General features: G+C 38.8%; 1 protein-coding gene across 1 annotated transcript in view; it reads right to left on the bottom strand.

Moving 5' to 3' along the window:
* FREM3 (FRAS1 related extracellular matrix 3) overlaps positions 1-14,918 on the bottom strand; it is a 108,921-nt gene that overhangs the window by 40,610 nt on the left and 53,393 nt on the right. The window contains exon 3 of the mRNA XM_050791081.1: positions 2,631-2,777. Within this exon, the coding sequence (XP_050647038.1) occupies positions 2,631-2,777 (147 nt within the window). The remainder of the gene's footprint in view (positions 1-2,630; positions 2,778-14,918) is intronic.

Raw genomic sequence — 14,918 nt, 5'->3', positions numbered from 1 at the left:
AGTGCAATGTTGGTGAAAATGGAGAGAGGTGAGAGATTTGAGCTCTGTTAGGAAATAGTAATTAGTAACTTACTGAAGATACTAAACAACAACAACAACAACAACAACAAAATAGTGTTAAAATATCCAATGTGAGATACAATGATGAAAGATGCTATCCCATCAAGACTAAACAGACCTTCTTCTTAACCCAAAGTGTTCAAGCAGCATTCTAATATTGTTTGGTCTTGATTTTAACACACCAAGAAAACAATACCCCTGCCTCACCACTGTAGGTCTCAATATAAGGGTTAGTTACATTCTGCAGTTGTGTGGATGTGTGAAATCAAATACGGTAACTTGACACCAGCTCTGGTGAAAACTTGATATAAAATAAGATTAATAGCCCCCTCATGCAATTCCTTGGCCTCATTCTCAAATAATCTGAGACCTTGTAAAAGATACATGAAGCTATAGAGCCTGAAAATAATTTCAAAGGTAGGATAGCTCGTGTTGCCTTTGCAAATCTGCTGAAGAAAGCCTGCATTAATATCAATTTTGTGACCGAGAGTGAATGTTCAGTATTTAGGAAGAGCCTCCTTTGGCCACATGTTGGAAGTGGAGAACATAAAGAAGAGTGAATGGTATCCTCAGCCAAAGCTTAGATAGAGCTAAGTGGCGCTGCTATAGGAATGAAGCAGGCACATGGCGTTTACTTAATGTTTGGTGAACATTGTCTCTGTGTGAAGTGCTGAGGATGTCACACAGAATTAGGCACAGCCACCACTACCCTCAAGAGGTTTTCAATTTTGGAAGAGGCAAACAGATAAACAGGTGATTTTAATTGTGTTTGATGAGTGCCACGGAATGGTATTTATCACTTATTGAGCATTGGCGGTATGCCAAGAACCGTGCTAGATTAATTTATAATCATTATTACAAATTCCCCTTAAACACATCGTGAGGTGGATAATTTACTTACACGTAAGGAAACTGAACTCTTTTGAAAGTCACAAAAAAGAGTAAGTGACAGAGCAGGAGGTCAAACTCTACCATTTTGTTTTTTTCTTCTGGATCTTGTGGTTCGACTATTAGCCTGGGGTGGAGTAAGCGGGGGCATCAGGAGGACTTTCTGGATTGTCTGAGTGAGATGCTTTAGAGGTTCCTGTCTGTGATGTTGAGTAGTATTGTGCTTTTAAAGAGTATTTACCAAACAAAAGGCCTGGCTGTAGTTTACTTAACAACAAATATTGGTGACTACCATATGCCCATGCTGTTCTTGAGGTTGGACATAACCCAAGATGTAGTTCCTGACCTTATAAAGCTGAAATCTACTTGGGAAGACAAATAGACACATGATCCATGCCAATTATGGTAAGTGCTATGAAGAACCATACAGCAGTGCATGGAGATAGAGTATGGCAGGGGTGCTGCTTTGGACAGGGTGGCCAGAAGGATTTCCAAAGGGTTCAGTTAGGGCAAACATTGAAATGGTTCTGAGCAGATGAACTTTTTTTTCTTGGGTCAGGATATAAAAATGCTTCTTGACATTTTAACCCAAACTCACAAGAAGGCCTTGAGATAAAGAATTGTAGAAGTAGGGCCTGACAAGAGGAGGGAGGCATATTTCAGCTGACATTCCTGGCAGCGAGTTCTACCATGTGTTGATGTAGTAACCTGGAATGTAGGCTGAGGCTGAGGGCCACCCAGAAATCAGGGTGCTCTTTGGCTGACCCCTTCTCCTAGGAGAACAGTCCTATTTTAGGAGCTCTGGGCCTGGAGCGGAGACTAGGGAAAGTCTGCCTTTTCTTGATTGCTTGTTTTCTCCCCAGCTCATTTCTTCCCTGGCTTCTCTCCAACAGTTTTGATATACTGCCTGAGCTCTGGGGTCCTGCATGTCAGGGAAACTCAATGCTTATTTATAAAATGAAGACAATATACTCCTATCTGTCTTCTTAATAGATTATGTAAATAAAGGCAAAATGATCTCTGAAAGTTCTGGCAGCTAAAGATGTTATGAAAATGCAATGCCTTATTAGAACAACTACTGTTAATTATTAATGATGATAATGAGATATATTATGCACGCACTATGTATGTGTTTACTCCAAGAAGACATATTTCTGTACTAGGTCCTTGTAGAACATAAAGAAATTCGACATAGTACATGTCCTCAAGGAATTTATAACCTACTAGCAAGGTTAAAACAATTATACATAATCAAAAGAAATATATAGAACTAAACACAGTAATGGATCATGTACTCATAAATAATTTTTCAAAAGAAATAGCTAGAACTAAGGCTAAAAATATATGCTTAAAACAACTTTGAAGGAAATTGAGTGACTTGAAGATTGTGGGATGGCTATGAACTGTCTTAATTTTCCTGGGGACTGGTGAGTTATAAAAGAGAGAAAGATGTAACTTGCTAGAAAAAGAAAAACAGGGAAAGGATGATAAAAATTGATATATATCTAAGCCCCATAACTCACATGGAGCAAAAACCAACGCATAATTTCACAGACACTTTTTTAGAGATTTCTCCAAACCAGTTATTTATTCTCTTTCAGTATACTTTCTTATAATTAGGTTTAGTCCTAGATTTCATGTTTCCATGACGTTTTACCAACAACCAATCCAGAGTTACTTACTGATAAATGATGTTTCTCCAAGGTATCCTCTGCGTGTAAGTGTCACTTCTAAGAATGTGGAGTCTTCATCCACAATATAGTACTCTTTCTCCAAACAAATCCAAGCCCAGTTTAGATGGAAAGGTTGATTTGTTAGTTTATTTCCTCCTGTAATTGATAGGGGCAAAGGAATAGTCAGCTGGAGTATTTGATGGCAAAAGTCAATGATCAAGGTGTGCATTTTGCTTCTGAAATCAGGGGTTTCAAAACATACTCTTGTTTTATTTTATTTTATTTTTTTGGTGGAGAGAGGAAATGTTCTTTGCTTTGCTAGAGGATGTCATGAGTGTCATCTTAACCCCTATTCCCCCTGCTTAATCTAGAGGGAGCCAGATGCCTCCTGTTCCCAAAGGGTCTTGTGCATCAGGGTTCCAAAGAGCCAGAGCTTGGTAGTTTTAAATTCAGGTCATACTCAACACCTCTATCCTTTTCTCCCTGCCTGTCTTGTTCACTTCCACTCTCTCTGCCTCCTCAATTTTTTCTCTGCCCTTAACTTACTCGTTTGTATTATTTGAGCATCCATTTGATCTCATATTAGTCTGGAAGTTCCTTGAAGATAATACCGACATTATATTTACTTATTTTATCACTTTCAGGACATAGTATGATGCATTGAACCTATACACTCTAATGTTTAAAAACTACCCATGAAGAGGACAGTAGACAAGGGATATAAGAGCTCTATCTTATTTCCTCTTGTCCACACCAAGTCACTGGCCTCTTTCTGAAAGATCAACCCAGCCCCTTATTGTGGCTGTGTAAGGTTTGTGTATTGGTAGCAAGAGAAGGTCTCCCTCATCTGTGGAGTGGTTGCTGCAAATAATCACCTCTGAAAAGATGTTGAAGTAGAAATCTTTATGACTGAGTTTCAACTGATGGGCCAGTATGACAGATATCAGATACCAAAGTGACTGTGTATGAACTTTATCAAATAGAGCTTTACTAACCAGTGCCACAGTTACTGGACCTCTTAATCAGATCAAGCATATCAAAATGGGGCAGCGTGTGGAAAAGAAAAAGAATTTGTGAAGAGAATACTTTAGAAAAAGCTGATGCTGTGGTGGAAATCCCTATTATGACCAAAAAGGATATGGGTATGAGATGGGGCTACAGCCTTGACCTCCAGCCTACAGGGCTTCAGGGAACCTCCTGGAGGGCTTGACATCTCCTTCTACAGTTGGAGTCTATGTGACTTACTCATTTCCAAAAAAGATTGGCAGGGTAAAGGAGTGAGTGGAGAACGCTGCATTGGGAAGCAATAGAGTAGCTGTGAAGAGCAGGACAAAGAAAGCAGGTGTATGGACTAGAGGTGGGTCATCCGTCCAATAGGGCCAGTTAAGGAGGCAACAGGATTTCCGCAGAAAGGAAGCTGGGAGCCAACCACCAGATTCCCATGGGTTGCACAGGTGGTAAGAGACAAGGAGGCTCCAAAGATAGGAATCTTCAAGGAACCCATGAAAACACTAAGTAAAGGGGTCCCCCTTTAAAGGGCTGCCACCCAGGGACCTCCAAGAGCAGATGGCAGTGATACTCTCTATACTAGACTGTGCTCTGCCTACCTTATCTCCTCTCTCTCTAGAGTCAACCTGGGAAGAGCAAGGCCTTGGTAGTAAGGGAGGGGAACCATGAGCATGGAAAGAGGGAAGCTGGCCTCAGCCCTCCTTCGCACTGCAGGTTCTGATCTATAGTTGCAAAGAAGGATCAGTAGAAAACAAGCACTGAGATTTAATCCTACTTGGGCTTACAGGAACTCACTGATGTGTAACTGCAAGATAAATGTGTATGTTGATTTTCATGTTTACTCTCTGTAGTTTTCTCTCTCTTTAAAAAATAACATTATTGATACTATTGTGGATATTCTGATAAATACAGAAAAATGTAAGACAAATAAGACAAATAAACGTGCCCCAAATCCTACTGCTATTTTTTAAAAAACCATATTGTTTACAGTTAGAAAACACTTTAACTATTTATGTATGTAGTCCTTTAGATTTTGAAATCCTGTGTCTTGGTAATAGTTTATATTTACTTTTTTTGTGTCTTTTTCAAAGTTCTTTTATATACTGTCACATGTTTTATTCTACAAACCCATTAGAGTATGGCAAATATTAGTCTCAATTTATAACTGGACAAACAGTTTCAGGAGGATGAGGCAATTTGACCAGGTCCCCACAGGTGAGTGGTGAGGCCAGTTTTGCAGTCTGCTACTCCAGTGCTCTGTCTTTCACTCTGAGCTGCCATTCCTATGGGTTAGGGATCAATGCAATGCAAACACTTCAAAAGCAAAGTAGGAAAAATCGATTGCAGATCAGACCCTCTGAATAAAAACATGCACAGTGAGAAGGGTTTAACAATTAGAGACAGAAATGTTTCCAGATTCCAAACAGCTAATTTGTAGTCTTGTGATGAAGAGCACAGGCTCCTGAGTCACATGGACCCAGGTTCTAAGCCTGCCACTTATGAGCCATTTGATCATGAGCAAATTATGGGTCTTCAGTTTCTTCATCAGTAAATGTGATAATAGCATTATGTGCTCGATTGGATTGTTGTGAGAATCAAAGAAAATAATGCTACCAAATGCCTGGCACAAACGAGGTGCTCAATAAATGTGGGTTCTAATCATCATGGTTTTAAAACAGCAGAGGATTGATTTACGCCAGGCTATATTGCTTCTTTTGACTTTGCTTTCACTGCTGACTGGTTAATACATCTTTTAACAAGTGGCTAGTTTCATTGGAACAGCCTGTGTTAGAACTTGAAACTCTTCTTTTATTACAACATTTTTCTTTTTAAAGCACTTTCCTGTCACATTTCATATTCCTTTGCAATCTGCCTATATTTTGCCTGCCCCCATACCAAACAACACTATTGTTACATTTTGTTGAAATTTTAGTATGCCTTGGGCAAGTTAAGAAAATATGAAAGCATCATCCTCTTCAAGCATGAGCTCCTTAGTCACTGTAACCTGATATCACTGGCTAATCAATGCTTTCTGTGACCACATGCTTGCTGTTAGGCACCATATCAATTCACTTCCTAGAGAAATGAGAAATATAAACATGGTCTGGGATAAATAAGAAATATTCTGTGTTTCAAAACATTTTAGGGGAACCTACTTTAAACCAAGTATGTTAGGAGAAAGAGGCTGGTAGGAATTGTTTCTAGTTCTAGATGGATCCAAGAAGGTGAAGACCATCTACAGATGTTTTAAAGCTCTATTTATTATTATTCCTTAATAACATTAACCTTAGAAATAGAGAAATTAATAGCTAAGGAACAACTCAATGGGGTTTTGACCTAAAGATACCAGTGGCTAAAATGTAGTAAGTACATGTATTGGCCAGAAAAAAGACTGTCTATCAGAAGTCAAAATAATTAATGGTGATGCTAGAGCAGAAGAGAGTTTTCATTAAAGTATTTTCTCTTTCCCCTTCTTTATAAAGCAACACAAATCAGAGATAAATGGCTCCCTGATGTATTGGTCATATCCTACAAATTGATCCCAAATACTAACTTCTTGCTCTCTGCTAAAAATGTTATTTTATTCCAATTAAATGCAAATTTGTGCCAAAGACAATACTATTTGATTCTGGGGCTGGCTTAGTTCCTAATGCTTAAATCTTGAAGGAGCTACCATTGCAATTGCCGGTTTACTACAGAAATAAACATCCGGAAAAGCTGTGTTATTGTAATGCTGTATTTATTTATTTAGACAGAGTCTTGCTCTGTCACCCAGGCTGGAGTGCAGTAACGCCGTCTCAGCTCACTGCAACCTCCACCTCCCAGTTTCAAGTGATTCTTCTGCCTCAGCCTCCTGAGTAACTGAGATTACAGGCAAACATTACCACGCCTGGCTAATTCTAAATAGTAGAGATAATATTTATACATTTTTATTTCCCTAGTGTGGGCATTGACCTTCAGGATTCTCTAATCCAACTAGAAAATAAGACGTGTATATGAAACTGTTAAATTACAACACAAGGGCAATATGATTGTGGATAGAAATGAATGGAGCAAAATAAGTAGAAAGGAAGACTTCCTGGGATGACTGGGCTAGGAGAGATGGGTAGAATTCTTTCTGCAGAGAAAGAGGGGCCATTTTAATATGGAGGGAGAAGAAGGTAGACTTAGGGGAAGCAGAATGAAGGAAACTTACACGGGGCATGGTACGTTCTTGAAAATTTGTAACAATATTCTTTAGTAAAATGTACTGTTTCTAAGGCATGACAAGACCACTTCAGAATAGATTCAGGAAGATTTCTGATTGTCAAAATACATACATACATTTACCACAAAAAGAGTAATTCTGGTAACCTAAAAACATTTCAGGCATCCTTTCAGTTTGTTTGGCTTGATAATTAATAAAAAATGTGTTAATGCACTCCAGAATTCTCTTGTAGGTCTAAGTTATAGTCTAGGTTTCTGAAGTAGGATTGATGAAAAGTTATAATTAATTAATTAAATCATCCATTCAGTTATTCCACCAATATTTATTGAATACCTGTTATATGCTATTGACTCTTGTAAGTGTTGAGGATAGAACAGTGAAATCAAAAAAATCCTTGTTCTTGTGTAGCTTACTTTCCAGTGGGCCAATAAGCAAATAATGTATAATATAGTTGATGGTGAAAGTGCTATGCAAAAATCAGGATAGTTGGATAAAGCATAACTGGGAGAATCAGAAGGTGATATTTTATATAGAGTGGTTAGAAAAGGCTTTTCTAAAGGGGTAGTATTTGATTAGAGAATGGGAGAAAGAATATTTCAGTCAGAGGGAAAACAAACACAACAATAAATATTTCCATATTTTAAAACTAATCAATATTCTGTCATGACCAAAGGCTACTTGGTCTCCATTCCCTTCTGGTGCCCTTTTTATTCCTATGAATCAGTACCTATTAATCAGTACTTAAGAAGGTGGACTGGCTTTTTCTGGCCAGTAGTATTCATTAGGTCACATGATTTTGTTTTGTAACTATTCTGCAGCTTTTGAACTCCCTGTCCATAATTGGAGGATTTAGGATTTGATGAGTCCCATCTCCTATAGCAGGGGTGTCCAATCTTTTGGCTTCCCTGGGCCACATTGGAAGAAGAAGAATTATCTTAGGTCACACATAAAATACACTACACTAATGATAGTTGATGAGCTAAAAAAGTGACAAAAAAACTCATGTTTTGAGAAAGTTTACGAATTTGTGTTGGACCACATTCAAATCCATCCTGGATTGCATGTAGCCCATAGGCCATGGGTTGGACAAGCCTGATCTACTGGAAAGAATTAGAAAATATCATTATGCAGCCTCTCTAACAGCTAGGGCATAAGCTTGTCACTTAGGCTCTGCCAATGTAGCTTGAGACTTTGATTTAAAAGTGTACAATATGAGGAGGCTGCAGGTCAACTGCATAGAGCCCATATTGGTGAGGGTTGCAGTGGAGGCACTTGGTTTTCATGGACATTGGGAGCAGAGATCTAGTGTCCAGGGACAACTGTACCTAGTGGCAATGGTCATCCACAGAGTGCTGTTGGCATTCTTTCTTGCTGCATGTCCTGTCATTCTGTCTCTCTGGCCTCCTAGAGATACTACTAAAGCTTATTACTATGCCATAATAAGTTTCTTTATTGAAATAGCAACGGTATTTAATAGGACTTAAATAGCAATTGTAGGTTTGCAACTAGGAAAATTCTCTTGTAGATCTAAGTTATATTCTAGGTTTCTGAAGGATGATTGATGAAATATTATAATTGACTAAGCCATCCATTCAATTATTGCATAAATATTTATTGATCATCTGGCATATGCTGTTCCCTCTTCTAAGTGTTGAGGACAGAACAATGAAAACAACAAAATCCCACAGCAATGAACTTATTTTTGTCTTAGTTGGGTTTGTAAAGGAATAAGAAGACATTGAATAGTGAAGGTGAAAATGATTAGCATAATGCCTGGCATGCACTAGGCACTCAAGACACTGGGCCCATTAAGGTTATACTGATATCAATGCAATGCATACATTTTAATGGACACACAGGAGAAAATAAGTACAAATTGCTGTTTTGGAATGCATAAATCAATTATTCACAGAGAACTGTTTATTTGCTCATTTACACAATATGCAATTACTTTGAAGTCAAACCATACATCAGGCACAGTGCTAAGGGTTTTAGATAAAAAGACATGTCAGGTAGGAGCTCTTCAGAGAGGATGTTGACAGGCTTCATGAAATAATAAGAGCTTAAGTATTAAACAGTGACAGTGGAAAGGGAAAAGATGGGTTAAAGAAAAATGAAGTAAGAACCATCAGGCTGTAGGAGATGACCAGCTCTGAGAGTTACGGGGACTGTAAAAAATGACTCATAGAGCCCAAACAGGGCAGCTGGAGGAGTTGTGTAGGTACAGTAGTATGGCAGTATAGATATAGCAATAGCCGATTTAGAGAAGCCAGGAAGGAAGATAGCTTGGGAGTTTGGTTTTAATTTGGCTTTGATGTGATGGTAAGAAGTCCAAGTGCAAAAAGCTCATCAGATATTTGGATATATGGGACAAAGTTTTGGGGACAGCCAAAGGCAAGACATGTAAATTCAGGAGTAGTTATTATGCAGGAAGTTTCTGTGAGAGAGGCTGAAAGTCGGGTTTCTGAAAGTTTAACAATAGAGAGCTAAATATATATTGTACAATCTTTGTATTTTGTTAGGCATTACTCTCAAAGGATCTAGGCAATTGTGGAGTTGCATAAGAAGATTTATAGCTATTGGGACCCCAGCTGCGTATCTGTCATAAGATACCCCGGGGACTCTGAATTAGCTGATTCAGCCACCACCCTTTTCCACCCTCTCTCAGACCTGCTACTGGGGTCTTGATGGACAGCTGGCCACCCCTGGACTTTGATACTCCAAGCCAGAAGCAAGCTGGAGGAAAGGGCTGCGTCTTCATGACACATCCTGCCTCCTCATGTGTGGCTCTGACTGAGAGTCCCCTTCTGGCTGTGCATAATCACTTGCTGGAGAAAGGGTGTGAGGGGAAGGAAATGAAATATTAGAAAGGGAGAAGGTGGCCTGGGCCAGGGAAACCCTGCTAAGACGGAGACTCCTCGTGTGAGGGTCAGTTACAGGCTCCCTGAATTCTGAAGTCAGGGAATTGTGAGGGGGTGTGGGATTCTGAAGTCAGAGAATTGTGAGGGGGTATGGAGTGGGGGAGGTCACTGTGGTCCTTCCAAATGCAGGCCAGAGAGATCATTGCCTAGACCTTAGCTATGCCCCCACAGGCTTCAGTTGGGAGCACTCATCGTCCTCCCTCAGACCCAGCAGCAGGCCGTCAGCCAGATGATGCATTAACAATTGTATTCTGTGTATGAGAGGTGGTTTAATGTGTAATAAATAAGAGTGCAGATTCTGGAGTGTATGAAAACCCAATTTATGTAAGTCAGGGACTTTGTGTAGCGGACACTATGCAAAAATCATGAGGGAGATGCTGTAGAAAAAGAGAACCAAGAACTAAACTTTGAGGACAGTTGCATTTGGAAACCAGTGAAGAAAAAGAAATCAGTTACAGAATAGAAAATAAGAAATATTTGAATTAGTTTTATCACAATGTGGAAGTCTGGTATAAAATGATCACCTAGAAGTAAAAAAGAATAGCTTGAAGCGTAAGTATAATTTTCACATCAAAGCATGACACTTTGTTATTTGCTAAATTAAGCTGTTGTAGCTATGTATCTAGTTATACTCTAGTGCGTGATTTTCCATCTCAGTACTACTGACATTATGGGCTGGATAATTCCCTTGTGACGGCAGCCCTGTGCATTGCAGAATGCTCAGCAACGTCCCTGGCCTTTACCTCCTAGATACCAACAGCATTCCCTCCCTGCTCCTCCTCATCCTCAATTGTGACAATCAAAACTATCTTTAGACATTGCCAAATGTCCCCTGGGGGGGAAATCACCATTGATTCAGAACTACTGGTGTAGGTGAAATGAAATAATTTTACTAAATCTGATACAAATCTTCATATATCTCACACACCTGTGTTTTACAAGAATGATAAAACATTTTAGATTTGAATTTGGCATAGAAAATCAAACACTCTCTGTTGAATTCAGAAGGTAGTCTTAGCATTGCCTAAATTAATCCAAGGAAAATCATAATATAAAACTATTTTCCATGTGAGAATATTAGAGTTTACAAGTCATGAAGAAGAGCCATTTAGTGGGGTTTGATTTACCATCATACTTTTTTCAGACAGTATTTTAAAGTGGAAGCATCAGGTTGTCAAGTTCAGTTGGCGAGACCTGACAATCTGTTCACTCACATAGTAGCTCTCTGGCCTTAGGCAACTTCTCATCTGCTCCCTCATCTGTAAAGTGGGAGTAAAAGAGGTGCAAAGAAGTACTGTGTGTGAGAGACCTCAGAGGCAGGGGAGTGCAGGACAAATATCATCTTTATAACTTAAGCTTTTATTATTAAATTCCTTTCTTCACATCAAAAAACAGTAGAAAAAATTGTTGTTTTTTTTTTTAAAAAAACTACATAGAATAAAATTGATGCCCTAATGTTCTAAAAAAAAATAAAGAAAGGAAAACATATAACCTCATACTGGGAAATGAGAGTAAAGAGGGACCAACATGTACCAAATGCCCATTATGAGGCAAACATTAGACTGGACACTGGGCAGCCTGACCAAAAAAAAAAAAAAAAAAAAAAAAAAAAAAAAAGATGGAGAGATGGTCAAGCTGAAGGAGACAGGAGTCAGTAGACAGGCTCTGATAGGACCAGCCAGGATGAGAAAATGATTTGAGTGTACAGTAAAGTGAAGAAAAATAGAAATTTGAGGAAAAGAAATGGCTTAGAAAGTGACTATTAAAGTAATACTAGAGCAAAACACCCAACTGCAGATTTTATAACTTACCAAAATGTGAAGAGTATAATGACATTTATGTTTTCACAATTATTTCCCATTGGGTTAAAAAATATGGGAAAAAGACATCAAGTATTTTACCTAAATACTATATTTAGGAAGACTTAATTTTGATATAACTTAATTACTAATTCTAATTTCTAATATAATCTCCTCTTTTAAAAATGCAATAATTTAAAAAATAAACACAAAAATAAAAACAAAATAAAAAATATGATATACCACTAAAGAAATTTTGAAAATCCATTTAATAAATGCTGACTCGCAAATAGGTAAAGTCATTTACCAAATGATAAAGTGGCAGTCATTGTCAAATGTTAAATGTTTATAACTTGAAGTTGGAAAAAATTTTAGTTGACTAGGATATTCTATCTTAGGTGCTTAAAAAATTAAAAGAAAAATTAACATTATATATACTTATGTTTTCTAATACTTCATAGATTTTTAAATAGCTTCATTGTCATAAGCATTTAGCTTCTACAGCTCACACTGTAATATCATTTTAAAGTGTATTTGAATTCCATAAGAACCCACTCATCATGCATTTGGAAACAATACCTTTACTTAGCAATTGTCACATAGTGTCAGTTAGTATCATTGTCATTTGGAAAATGCTTTACAGTGAGAAATGTGTTACTCTGACTTGTGACTTCACATGCACAGGTCCAGTTACATGTCTATAGATAATAAATAAAATGGTCTTTTTTTTCCAGTAGAGCTATACATTTAAGGAAAAGAAAGTAACCTGGAATAGAAGAATTGGCAAATTAGGTAACAGAAAAAGCCAAATTGTATATCAGCTAGGTCTCCATTTTCTTCCTCTGGCTATCTCCCATGTTCCTGGAGCTGTTGGTAGCAATTTAAAAAATGTGTCTTTTTGGTTGAAATTTGCTCTATGCCCTTCCCAAATAAGGGTATTATTCCACTTGATTGTCTACTTCCATTTCTCAGGCTTTTGCTTAATTCAATTCTATTTATTGAACTGTTTCCCAGGTCTCCCTGATTGTGCCCTCTTAGTGCTTCAGGGTGCCACCACCCACATCCTGGAGCTTAGAGGGATAGGTGGCCCTCTTTTTGGAGTCTCCAACATTACAGGCTCATATCCATTCTCTTGTTGAGGAACAATAGACTATTTCGTGAAACCATACAAAATAGCCCATAGGTTTTTCAGAAAAGAGGGAAAAACCAAAAGAACAGCAAAGAGATGAGATTTCTGTGGTCCTTTTCCTAGTTGTATTCTCCTAAGCTGCAGAGATGCTACTCACAGACAATGCTCTTAAATCCACCCCTGCAATCTTTGGACATGTAGGACAGGTGGTAGAGGGAGAGGTGTTTGTGCTCACGTGGTTGGTGGGTGGGGAGAGCAGAAGGTGGCAGGTGTCAAGGCTGCTAGCTCTAATTCTGTTCACTGAGAGGTGTTTGGTGTATTCTTTTTGGAGATGTCCCCAAACTGTCTTGATAATATATTTGGCTCTCTATTTTGGAGAATAAAAACCCAACTTGTAGTGCTATGTATAACAATACAAGTTTTTCGTGCCCTTTTTCTCCTTCTTAAAATAGTGTTCTTCAATATAAGAACAGTAGAAACAGTGTGAAATAATAAAGACCCCAATCTTTTCTTAGATTCTTTTGCACGCCTCAATAGGGACACCACATTCTGCTTTTGACACAAAATAAAACTACTCAAAGAAGTCTCAAAGCAAGACATTAGTTTTTAAAAACAGTTGTATTAGCAGAAGCTTTCAATTAGTAGCAAAGTAGAAATACGCTGCATGCCCACATGGGCCATCTCTTTTTGGGAGTTGAGGCTCCACATGGCTTAACTGGAAGGCAGAAGACGTTGTACCTTCTTCTCAGGAGGATACAGGATTTAAGGAGGAGGTTGAAACAAACTCTTTCTTCCAGAAATGTAATATGATATAGTTAGTATAACAACTTATTTAGAGATCAAAAAATCATGCTAATTTTCGGATACAATTTTGAGTCCAGAGCAAGTGACTGTGTACTTTCATGTACTGAACTAGAGGGTCCTCTTCTCCTTTTGAATCTCACTCTGTTTTCTTTTTCTTTTTTTTTTTTTTTTGAGACGGAGTCTCGCTCTGTCGCCCAGCCCAGGCTGGAGTGCAGTGGCGCGATCTCGGCTCACTGCAAGCTCCGCCTCCCGGGTTCACGCCATTCTCCTGCCTCAGCCTCCCGAGTAGCTGGGACTACAGGCGCCCACAACCGCGCCCGGCTAATTTTTTGTAATTTTTAGTAGAGACGGGGTTTCACCGTGGTCTCGATCTCCTGACCTTGTGATCCGCCCGCCTCGGCCTCCCAAAGTGCTGGGATTACAGGCGTGAGCCACCGCGCCCGGCCTCTCACTCTGTTTTCTTGTCCTTCCCTATTCGTGGTAAAGACTATGTTTGATCCCTATGCTCTAGGGCCAGGGACACCAGGGTTTGCTGTGTCCTTAGCAATCTAGCAATTAAACATACTGTCCAGAACATAGTCTTGATTTATCGTTATTGAGAAGACACAGATACAGCGTATTGCGACTCTGCTTGTAGACTAAATAGGGCTCTGAGGCAGTGAAAGGAAATGTGGCCATCAGCATCACAGAGAGCTCATGACTGCCCAGGTGAGTGCCACACCCAAGTACGTCATCTGTCCTTGGTATCACTTATTTCATAGTTGATCTTGTGATTGTTGTGTGAAATAATTTACGTTTGCTTTCAAAATATTAATTTGGTGGTATCTTAAATTTTTTCTTCCAGTGATTCTTACCTTTTGTGCTATATAAGGATCCTTCTGTGCCATTACAAGGATCAAATATGAAGATAGATGTGGAAGTTTTAGAAAACAGAATTTTCCTAAACCTAAGTTTGCAGAGTTCTCAGTAAGAAGAGAACAGTTCTTCACCCGCAGAAATCATAGAAAGAGATAGCATTTGGGAGGGAATCAGTAATGAGTCCTTCTATTAGATTGATCCAGAGGAAATTGTTATTTTCTTCAGGTCAAAAATGGGTGAATGTTCAGCAATTTCAAATAGTTCAACTTGACATATGAGTGGTGCAAGGTGTCGTGGGAACAAAATTGGACTGAGTGAGGAGATCTGGGCTGGAGTCTTGGCAACACCACTAACTAAAGGTGTGGTCCTGGATGAATCGCTTACTTCTCAGGGCGACCTTTCCCCACCTCTCAGATGAGGGAGTGAAATTAGAACCTTTCTGAGTTCCTTTTCAGGTTTAACATTCTGTGACTCTTTCTGTACCCCTCAGCATGTGGCACCATTACAGAAATCCAGAAAACAGATTAACTTATTATGTCCCATTTTGGACAAACAATAATATTACTCAGC

This window comes from Macaca thibetana, chromosome 5 (assembly GCF_024542745.1).
Source record: "Macaca thibetana thibetana isolate TM-01 chromosome 5, ASM2454274v1, whole genome shotgun sequence".
Taxonomy (NCBI): domain Eukaryota; kingdom Metazoa; phylum Chordata; class Mammalia; order Primates; family Cercopithecidae; genus Macaca; species Macaca thibetana.
The sequence above is the reverse complement of the archived record's forward strand: the minus strand, read 5'-3'. Positions and strand labels throughout refer to the sequence as shown.